Raw genomic sequence first — 11,789 nt, 5'->3', positions numbered from 1 at the left:
CGTTTCCGCCTTCCGAAGCTCCGCCCCAAAAACCCAGAAGGGAGTGGAAACATAAGCAGATTCCCTTTAAGCGAGTTCAGGTGGAGATGGCGCGGGTAACCGTGAGATAAGTGGGCGCGATAGGGCCGTGGGGCCTGTGTCACTCTCATCTTTTTCTATGGGGCTTTGGTACTAGTTGCGGAGTTTGCTATCGGCGGTAGAAGAGAAGATGGACCGTTACTAAGTCGGCCTGCAACGTCCCTGCTTCTGAAGCAATGTTTCCTGCTCAGGGGTTACGCTTTCCCGCAGCCGTGATCTTTTTTTATTCATACTTGGAAAGAAAGTATGCAGGGCTTTGTTTCTATGAGATTTGCTTCTGGGCTTGGTAAGCTTGCAGAGAAGTTGCAAGTTTCAGAAAGTTTAGTCAAAATACGCACAGCACCTTTTCGGCTTGCTCTACGAACGTTTTTTCTATAACTCCAGGAAGAACTTTGGGGTCCCTTCAAGGATAATAAAAGTGTTGTAGTTAAATCAGATGGGGAAGATGTAGTAATTCTAAAGGACTGCGTGCGCATAGACTCGGGAACAGCGAACGGGCAGGAAGAAATTAGTGCTGCTTTATAAGTAGCCGTTTACAAACAGTTGCTGATAAGATACAGAATATCTGCCATTTTTAGCGTTATAGGAACTCCTACACCATGCCTTGTAATTTGTTATGCAAGGGGCTATCAGGATGGATACACCTGGTGGCAAGAAAGGGAACCACATATTTCCTGTTTAAAGTTTTAGCAATTCTAGATAATGTGAAAATGGTAGGATCATGTCTAAGATATCTGTTCCTAATGTACTGCTTCTACCAACCTGATGCAAACAACAAAAATATGAAACAACTTTAACAATCGGAAAGTATGGGGAAAACATTTTCTAGGCTGCCAGCTGTCAGAACTAAAAGCTTTTCGGATTATCAGCCTGATATCCTGTGAAGTCAAAAATCTGAATTTGCATATACATGTGGTGTCTGCTTAGAATAATATGCAAATTCTTGTGGTTTATTCAGCAAACTATTTTAACACAGTATATTTGTCTCTGTATAAGTTCATTTAGCAATGTAATTATTCAAAATTAGATATTTTTTTTCTCAACTCATGTTTTACACATTTCTAGATCACTTTTTCTGTGAAGTTTTCCAGGCAGCTTGAAATATTAAGTTTGTTAAAAACTATCAATTTTTCACACATTTCCTAGGATAATGAATCATAGCTACCTGTGTCTGATATGTCCCTACAGATTCCTGAGAAGTTCTTATATTAAGTTTTCATCTTTATTAGAATGTTTTAATTCAAGGATGGTTGCAAGATTTGTATACATCAAACACTGTCAGCCTTGATGCCTATCCTTCAAGTGCATCTCATGCTATTACTTAATTTGCACATATTTTAAAAATATGTTCATTTATCTGTTTGCATCAGTTCTTTTAAAATGTAATTCATGATCCAGCTAGGATGACAAAGGCTCTATTTTAGTGATTTTTAAATAATGTAATTAGATATAACATGAAGGTACTATAAAGTTGATATATATCCTTACCTTTTCCTTCAATTATGCCCATGTAACTTTGGAAAACATTTTTATATATTTCTAATGCTGCATATAGTGAAATAAGCTGAATCTGGTAGATATAGTGGTCTATTCTACTTGTGATTTCATGCAGACTAAGTGACCACTTGTTTTAATTTTGTTGGTTGAATAAATCATAATGGCTTTTCACATGATGCAGTGCTAAACATGGCTTCAATGTGATAATTAAGTTTAAATTGTACATATCTTTAATTTTTTTCCTAATGGGAAATACAGCTCTTACAAATGAAAACTAGGTACCCCAACTAACAGATCAAAAGCAAACCAAAGAACAGTTATCAAAAGTGAGTTGGCTGCAACATAGTTTTAAATTGTTAACAAGTTTCAAACTAAGTTTTGTTAAAGTTTACTTTAGAAAATTTAGGGTAGTTAATTGTTTAGTTCCCGCCTGTGTACTTTGAAGGAAAAGGAAAAAAATTCAAAGTGAAAAGTTCTGATTCCAGATTAATTGCTACAGGAACTTTTATAGAAAGAATACTTATGACAAGCTCATGATTCATGAACTCATGATATCCATCCATGTTAATCTTCAGATCATGGTAAATCAAGGCACCATCAAAGGCTAGCAGCTGCCCAACCTTAAATGATCTTGAAAATCAAGTCAGACTGATTTGGATGAAAGATTTAATTCAAATTCCCAAAGCTGTAGGCTAGATTATGAGTGTCAGCAAAGATCTACAGCTATCAACATATTAATAGCTAGATAATAGTATGGATTGAATTTGAATTTGTAGTTACAAAAAGAGTAGTTTGACTTGAGGGAGAGTTACCTTTGACAAGGTAAATCTATTTCTGTGAAAAAAATACCTGTTTCCCTAAAAGGAGATTTAGAGCTGCCTAAGCTTAGGCAGGAATGGTCTCCCATGTTGCACCAGAAATATAGTATGTTAGAATTTCTTATCACATCTTTTAGCTATGGAATCAATTTTTATAATGGGGAAGGGGAGTTGGTGCAAACATAATTTTTCAAAACAATGCTGCTTACTTCTAGATAAGCAAGGAGTTTGGGGGTGTAAATATTTTTGACTAAAAATATTCAATCGTTGTCACATATGCCTTCAAGCTGATATCCTAAATTCAGGACAGAGAGGATGTATACTGCAAAATAAATGGATTTTCAAATACTAATGTGTCTTATTTGGCTATAATGAGATTTCTCATTTTGGATTTTTCATACTGCCAGTTGGAGCATAAAGAAACCGATAGGTGGTGCTGTTCCCATTTTGTTCAATCATTATTGAACAAAACATCTTTTCATGTTTAAAATGACAGCTTGTGCAATATTAATGAAAATTCAGATTGCAATCAAATACAATACAAATACAATAATTGTAATGTATAGTGCAATGGATTTTTAATGCTCTTATAGTACTGTATATCAACATTCGTATGGGATGGAATGAGCAGTGATTTCTTCTAAACAAGTAGAACTTGAAATGTACATGACAAAGTCTTATCAAAACATTATACCAGTATTTGCCTATATAATCCAGTTTTACACATGATTGAAAATTACATCAGGTAACTTTCTGAAATATCTAGCAGGGTAGCATTAAGCATTTGTATTTCTTTGCCTAGTTGTTTAATGACACAGTACACTTGAGTATGGTTACTGTTTCAGCTAGTACAGAAAAAATCTTAGCCAAAATAATCACATACATACGAAAAGGGCAGCTCCAAAGATTGAGGTAATGATGTAATGCCCTGTATATAGCGTTATTCCCATGTTTTAATGTTCTGTGCCACTATCATTTATAATTTCTTTTGTTCAAATATATTAAAATCTCTCTCTCTTGTGTATTACTTCTAATAACATTTATTTTTTAGATCACAGTTGTCAGAGTCTATGATCCTAGTTGTTGCAGGACTGTAACTTGCACTGTCTTTACCCTTGGCAATGTTCAATTTGAATTAGTGGGAGGTACAGTTCAATTCTTCCATCTGCAGATTGAAGATTTTTCATAACATGGTTTAAGCTGTGAAAATGGGCTGCAGGGAAACAAGAAACTGATATGAATTAGCATTTTATCACTAATTAAAAATGGCAAAGCCACAAAAGGTTGTTTACAAATAAACCACTCAGAATTATACAAACCAGTATGGAAGCATTTGAAATAAATCATTTTACACATGTATAATAAGTAGAATTTTAATTGAAGTGCAATACAAAGATATGCATTATGAACCTTTATTCTTTTGGCAGGTGATGCTTATTTAGGTATTAATCAAATTTATATAGGCACTCTTTCCACAAACTGACTCTGGGCAGTGTATAAACAATCAGAATCAAACAGATATAAAAAATAAGCAATATAAAATCCATATTAAAATAGAAATTATAAAAGCAAATGTATCAATCCTAAGCAAATGACGGATAAGAATAGGCGCCTAACAAAGGGGCCATTTGAGCTTATCTCTGGTTTCCTTGCAGCTCCATGACTGATTACATCAACAGGTCTTGAGGGACTTTCAAAATATCAAAAGGAGCTAATCTAATTCATATTGTCACCATGCCTTTACTAACTCCCAAATTTCTATAGTGTTTGTTGCCAATGCTGTATTCCCTTCACTCGCAATCATGGAAAATCTTGGAGGGTGTGAATGGCTAGGAATGGAGCGGAAATGCATGCATAGTAACAAGTATATAAAGTATGGTTCATTGCAAAATACGTGTACATGACTTTGTGTATTTTGACCAAGCATGAACGTGGACATCAGTCCATTTAACTATATGCTAGCATTGTGAAATCCCTTAAATTCTATTTTATAAGACAAACTCTTAACTGCTAGTTTCTACTTCCTCACTGCAGCAGATAGATTACTGCAGAGAAAAATGGTCACATTTTTTTGGACTCTATGGTCACATGTATTTGTGTGTGTGTGTGTGTGTGTTTCAGTGCAACTAATCTCACAGAACACTCAGATTTATATTTAAAATAGTATAAATTGGATTCATCACAAAGTTTTGACACACATTATGGGAAATATGTGATACAGGAATGCTCAAACTCATTGTGCAAAATACATGTACTAGATTTTTAGGTTGTATTTTTTAACCAAGCATAAATGACAATAGTGTAGCCTGCAATAAATAAAACTATGAGATAATGTTCTAACAAGAGTCCTGCCAGCTTGTCTAGCCAGAGTAAGAGTAGAGTCTGGCAGCAACATTGTGTACTAACTCATTCCTTGGATCAGGCTGTTCCTTTGACAGCCTTTATACTCATAGCAATAGCTCTGCCAGCAGCCAAACCTGCTCCTGAGCACAGCTTAAGGCAATCCTACCAGGATTGAGACTCTCCAGCAGTCTCAGGTTATACCTATTCCAAGGGCAGCAGTTCCTTGTCATTTGTTGCTTAAAATAATGCCTATTAAATTTAGAAAACCATGGAATAGTTTTAAATGAGGAATATCTATTACCGTTTAGCAAAAAGTAAACAACAATAGTAACATACTATTTTTGCTTACATTTGTTACATTAATTATAAAACTGGGATGTATTAAGTTTGCATATTATGGCATATTTCATCAGTGTTAGTGTAACAGCTTATTTTTATTTGCTCTTTTTATGAGAAATAGGGTTATACAATGTTTTAGATCCAGTCTCTCTCACTTGGAAATACTGAAATATTTTCATTAACTTAAAACATGATTTCTGTAATTCAATGATAATGCCTTTATAAAAATGCCTTACCAAGGCATTATAAAGTGGTATTAACACTTCATGTGAACTTGATTCTACTCCTCTGTTTATGCACCTAGAACTGTGTTGGCTTTTTTGGCAGCTGCTGCACACTGCTGGTTCATATTTAAAGGATTGTCCACTAGGACTGTGAGATCCCTCTCACAGTTACTACTATTGAGCAAGGTACCACCTATACTGTACCTGTGCATTTGATTTTTCTTGCCTAAATGTAGAACCTTATTTTTTTCACCATTGAATTTCATTTTGTTAGATAGCGCCTAATGTTCAAATATGTCAAGATCCTTCTTTATCGTAAGCCTATCTTCTGGAGTGTTGGCTATTCCTGCCAGCTTGGTGTCATCTGCAAATTTGATAAGTTCCCTATCTATCCCCTTTGTCCAAGTCATTGATGAAGATGTTGAAGAGTACTGGGCCTAAAACAGAGCCTTGGGGTACTCCGCTGCAAACTTCCCTTCATGTAGATGCAGTTCCATTGAGGACTACAAGTTGAGTGCGGTTGGTCAGCCAGTTACGAATCCATCTGGTGGTGATGCTGTCTAACCCACATTTTTCTACTTTATCTAGTAGTAGATTATGGTCTACTTTATCAAATGCCTTACTGAGTCCAAGTAAATTATATCGATAGCATTCCTCTGGTCAACTAATTTTGTCACTTTGTCAAAGAATGCAATAAGATTAGTCTGGCATGATCTATTTTTAACAAACTCATGTTGGCGTTTGGTTATTTTGTTTGCTTCTAGGTGTTCACTGATTTGTTGCTTGATTATCTTTTCCAGAATCTTTCCTGGTATTGAGGTCAGGCTGATAGATCTGTAGTTTCCTGGATCTATTTTTTTCTCTTTTTGAAGATGGGAGCTACATCAGCTCTTTTCCAATCCTCTGGCAGTTCCCCAGTGTTCCAGGATCTTTGAAAGATATAGTTCAGCCCTGACCTCATGGTATGAGATGTGTATTCATAAACGTTCATGAGTTTAAAAATGAGAGAAGTGGGTATCTTTGCAAATGGAAAGACAAAACCTGTGTCTGTTAGTCAACTGAAGTGAAAGCTTAAGCAAAATTAACCAGCCTGGTTCTTCAGTAGCTCTTAATCTAGTGCTGCAGTGGTTAAAATGTAATATTGCAGGCAAACTCTTCCCACAGCCTGGAGTTCAATTCTGATAAAGGTGGTGATATTTGACTCAGCCTTCCATCTTTTCAAGATTGTTAAAATGAGGATCCAGACTGTTTTGGGCAATATGCTGACTTTATAAACTGCCCAGAGTACTATAAAGCACTATGGGACAGTCTTAAGTGCTATTGCTAAGTGCTAGTGCTATCAATTTAACTAGAAAAGGATGTAAAAGTCATTGTCAGTATACTAGTTAACAGGAATCCAAATGAAGATAATTATAATAAATGCTGTAGTAATAATTTGTTTCTGGAATTCTGCACTTTGATATGACCAAGGGCTAATCAATAAATAAAAAAGTCTGACTATAATAAATGCACTATTCCAAAAGTACCTCTTTTGGGGTTCAACATGTTGCATGAAACAGCCACTGTCATTCCCAGTAGCAATATATGGCTGTGAAAGTTGGACCATAAAGAAGGCTGGACCACAAGGAAGCGTCAAATAATATTTTCAAATTGTGGAGAAGACTTAAGAGTCTTCCCTGGACTGGAGAAGACTTAAGAGTCTTCCCTGGACTGCAAGGACATCAAATCAGTTAATCCTAAAAGAAACGAACCCTGAGTGTTCTTTGGAACACTAAAGCTGAAGCTCAAGTACTTTGACCACCAGATGAGAAGGGGCGTTGGCTTACCTGAGACGCCCTTTCTCAGGATAGAAGAATAGAATAGAATTCTTTATTGGCCAAGTGTGGTTTGACACACAAAGAATTTGTCTTGGTGCAAATGCTCTCAGTATACATAAAAGAAAAGATACATTCATCAAGAATCATAAGGTACAACAATGATAGTCATAGGGTACAGTGAGCAATCAAATCATACTAGGAAACAGTCAATATAAATCGTAAGGATACAAGCAACAAAGTTACAGTCGTACAGTCACAAGTGGGAGGGGATGGGTGATAGGGAGTGATGAGAAGATTAATAGTAATAATTGTGCAGACTTTGTAAATAATTGGACAGTGTTGAGGGAATTATTTGTTTAGCAGAGTGATGGCGTTTGGGGAAAAACTCCTTGTGTCCTTTGCGAGCTGTTATTTTTCTTCTTCATTGGTATTGTGCTAGACTGGGCTTTTATAATTCACTTTTCAAAATTTCCGCATTAAGGAGGAGGGATTTCTCTCCTTGATCTGATGTGCAGAGCTCTGTAGCATCGTTTTGAGGCTAGGAGTTGAAACAGTTTATATCCGGGATGTGAGGGGTCTGTAAATATTTTCACAGCCCTCTTTTTGACTCGTGCAGTATACAGATCTTTGATTGAAGGCAGGTTGGTAGTGATTGTTTTTTCTGCAGTCCTAATTAGCATGACAGTGGAGAGTCCACACAGAGATTGACACATGCCTTTCTGCCCAAGAGACTGAGTCATCAATCTTTGCCACACCTCTCCACCAACGATCAAGACTCCAGGTATGATGAAGGCACAGCCACCTACGATCTGTCTTGTGGTATTGGCTCAGCCCCACCTGGACACTGGACCAGGCAGTCACCAGGGTGGGAGTGGATTCTTCATTGTCATGCTGAGAAAAGGCATCTCAGGTAAGCCAACACCCCTTCTCCAGCATGCTAATTGGAGAATCCACAAACGGGACATACCAAAGCTGGCTGTCCCTATGGACGGGAAGCAGTCTGGTCCTGTGACCCCATCTGTATACACTCATTCCAGCACTTTTGCCAAAGACCACCTCAGCCGAGGTGAAGGTGCCCAGTCTGTAGTGCCTGACAAAGGGAGACAGGGAGGACCATGTTGCTGCCCTGCAGATGTCTAGCCTTTGCTAGCAAATCTAGCCATCTAAGCATGGAGCCATGCTTAGATGATTTTTTTTGGAACGTTGAGGTTCCAAGCTGTCTGCTGAGTGATCAACCTTAACAGCTTTAGGCTCCATTTACACTGCACCGGGAGGAGAGGCTAATTGCTCAATCCTCTAACCATGAAGTCTTTAGTGGCAGTTTGCAGCCCAGGTCTCTATCCAGTCCTGTCTAGGGCTGCTGGTGGTGGCGGCAAGGCCAGATGACTGGGGCAGCCTGCACACTCACCTGAACATGGTTGCAGTGAAAATGGTGCAGAAATGCACCCCAAAGTTCAGCTGGGTAAAAACTCCGAATCCTGCGATCTAGCTGTAAGGTGCTGCAGCCGCAATTGGCTTCGCCAGAGTTACCTGGGTGAGCCGAGTCTCGCACATTCAACTAATGGCGGCAGCTGGATTGCTTGAGGGACCTCCCCCCAGTGGGCAGGAATCCTGCCGTCTAATGTGTTCCCCTTCTGTGTGGCCTTGATAAGGGTGATGCAGTGGTGGTTCGGAGGAAGCTGTGGCTTCAGCAGAGTAATTAATGAAATCTGGAGACAGCGAACTGACAGAGACTCACTAGGAAGCCTATCACCCAGGTCCCCTGCAAACCTGTCTCCTTTGAAGAATCCACACTTCTCTGATTGATGTCTTCTGAAAAATACTGAGCAATCTTTATGTCTCTATAGGGCCAAGACTGAGTCGTAACTGGGGTCCTGACCATTGGCGGAGAGACGTGGCAAAGATTGATGACTCAGTCTCTGGTGTGGATTCTCGTGTGTAGATTCTCCAATTGGCATGCTGGAGAAAAAATGATTCATTGAAAAAAACTCAAGTTGGAAAAGATTGAAGGCAAAAAGAGAAGGGGATGGTAGAGGATGAGATGGTTAGATAATGTCATCGATGCAATGAACATCGTATTTTGGCAAACTCCAGGATATATTTCAATGTTGAACTTGTTCAGGATGTTCTTCATTATTTGACTGTTAATTAATGCAAAGTGAAATAGAAAATAATTCTTGACTTTTAAATTGTGTTAAAATGTCCATTTTTTATGATAATTTTCTTTTATGTAATGATTCTTGGTAGCAAGAGTTTCCACTTTTTAGAATCCTAGCTAAGGCATTAAGTTAATCTTATAAACCAAAATGATATCAAAGTTGTATGATTTTTCTCAATGTAACATCAGTGTTGTTTCTGTAATGATTAAACAAAACAGATTGAATGCCATTTTAAAGTCATTTTTATTTGAACATTTTTATAAGAGCCTCATTTGGACACATTTTCTACATGCATTTTCAAAAAAGATGCCTACTGCTGTATTTATCGTGATGTATATAAATAGATCGAGGCACAGAAAATATTTCAATTTACGTTTTTCTCCCCACCTCATACATTCCTATTAAATATTGTATTTCCCATTTTTCTTATTTATAATTTGTTCACAATTCTTCACTGATATCTATAATATTTTAACAGATCTTCATCAATCCAATCAATTTCTTGGGTTGCATTAAATTTTTATTATTTATTTTGCCACTACCAACAAATACCCAAATTTTCAGATGCTTCAGAGAACAACATTAGTATCAACACTAGGAGTCAGTGCTGTATTCACCTTATTATGCCATGTATTCCAGTGTCTATATTACAGAAATCTGTATATTAATTTTTGCAGAAATTCCCAGTGTCCTATATTACATATGTACATATTGTGTTGTTTTAATCAGTTTCTACAAATGGTTCTTCAAATTTGCTTTATGCACACTCCTTTTTAATAGGAATTCTTGTCTAGTTATAACTGATAAGAAAAACAATTGAAAACAGTTTCTACACAGTATTAAAAATTGTCTGTAGACATAGCCTCTGTGAAGCAGCCATCAACTTACCTTTTTTTCCTTTAAGATTAGTGTAAAATTAAAAATTCTAGTATCTGATTTATATAAAATGAAAATATAAGTCTATGGAAAATGGATCTACTAGCAAATAAACCTGACAAATTTTCCATTGCATTTGTAATATAACTTGCTAATATACTTTTAAAAAATTATACAAGAAAAAGAAATATGTAATTTATCAGTAAGAGTTGCTTTCAGTTAAACTGAATTTCACTTTTGGCCCTATCTTTATGAAGAAATAAACATATCTATTCAGATATCAGTGGTAAGTTATTACAAGCTTTGATTTAAAAAGTAACATCCATCTCAAAGACCAAACAGATTTTGAACAAATGTAAGTATTTGTTCCATATGCTAGGATAAAACTATAGCTAATAACTACAGAGAGTGGCCAAAAGCATACATTCTTGTTTTTAAACATAATATTTTAAACCCAATAAATTAAAGTTTAAACTTTAAGCACCAACAGGTTAGTACTAGGTTTCATATCATACATATTTTAAAAAATATTTTAACAGCAAAAAGCAAACTTGTGATTGTATTGAAGATTGTACCTAGAGCGGTCAGTTCACTAGCCATAGTACAATAGGTCCCTACAAAAAATAGATTTCAGAGTAATATAGAAAGTTTAGCATTTAGTTTAGTCACTAGTCACTAGACCAAGATCCTTTACTTGTTCAGGTAGCTGTAATGGCATTCTATCCACAGGTTATTTTAGTCTTTCCAGTTCTCATTTGCCTAATAAATTATGGAGAATGAAGTGCAAACAAATATTCTATCGTAACAACTCAAATGGGAGCTATAGTCTTACATAAAAAGCAATATTAAATCAGGATTTCCTCTCTTCCTGTCTGCCTTAGCTACCTAAAACTGCTGCAGGAAGTATCACTTTAATAACCTAGTGATTCCTCATACTTTCAGAACAGTTGCAGGAATGTATTCCAGTCCAGAATTATGAAGACTTTTGGTGGAAAATCTTTTAGGTCACAGCTTGTTTGAAGAAAAAAAATGCAAGTCAATACCTGTCTTCATCCCCTTGGCCAAAATCCCCATGCTATTCCTGGCAATAACAAAGCAATGACTACAGAGGAGAAGAGATTCACTGCATTGTTATCCAGGATTGGTTTACCAGAAATGTGTGTTGCATTTTCTGTCTGATGGTTGACAACCATTCCAGTACATTTATCAAAACCTGAAGAAGCAGTAAGAACAGCATGTTAACCAAATGGAGAAAATAGTCTTCAATAATATAAAATGGCATCAAATACTGTATATATGTTTCAATGACCAAACATTAAAACCATTGTAAAGGCCTTAATTTTACTTTTATTGAAAACAATATTTAAACACAATGCTTGTTTAAAAAACTGGTGTTCCTTATTTTTCATCAGGAATCAATCATTACAAAGAATTTAAGGCTAGAATATTTATTTATGGTCAACAATGACAGTGTTGACCATAAATAAATAAATAAAAAACTTAAGCCATAAGATTAATATTCTACAGTAGCATTGTAACCCACAACAGCAGTGAACAAAATTCAGCCGCTTTTCTAAAGTTCATATGTGGCTTGCCTGCTAAAAGAACATCTTCTAAATACTTACATCAATTATTAAG

At 36.3% G+C, this 11,789-nt stretch overlaps 1 protein-coding gene and 1 long non-coding RNA gene across 5 annotated transcripts in view; one reads left to right on the top strand and one right to left on the bottom strand.

The window, feature by feature from the left end:
* The first annotated feature begins 51 nt into the window (after nt 1-51).
* LOC148130176 (uncharacterized) lies at nt 52-10,967 on the top strand. The gene is made up of 2 exons (XR_015750059.1): nt 52-364; nt 8,964-10,967. It is a non-coding gene; the product is annotated as an uncharacterized LOC148130176 (long non-coding RNA).
* The window catches only part of TMEM19 (transmembrane protein 19), a 38,969-nt gene continuing 36,679 nt past the window's right edge, over nt 9,500-11,789 (bottom strand). For all 4 annotated transcript variants that reach the window (XM_087968000.1, XM_087967999.1, XM_026667723.2 and 1 more), the window contains one exon: nt 9,500-11,364. In XM_087968000.1, coding sequence (XP_087824126.1) covers nt 11,201-11,364 — 164 coding nt within the window. In that variant the 3' untranslated portion in view covers nt 9,500-11,200. The remainder of the gene's footprint in view (nt 11,365-11,789) is intronic.

The sequence above is a fragment of the Notechis scutatus genome, chromosome 6, assembly GCF_049901735.1.
Source record: "Notechis scutatus isolate UNSWTSFEM ecotype Mainland chromosome 6, rNotScu1.2, whole genome shotgun sequence".
NCBI classification, from domain to species: Eukaryota; Metazoa; Chordata; class Lepidosauria; order Squamata; family Elapidae; genus Notechis; species Notechis scutatus.
This window is presented reverse-complemented; position numbering and strand designations above follow the sequence as displayed.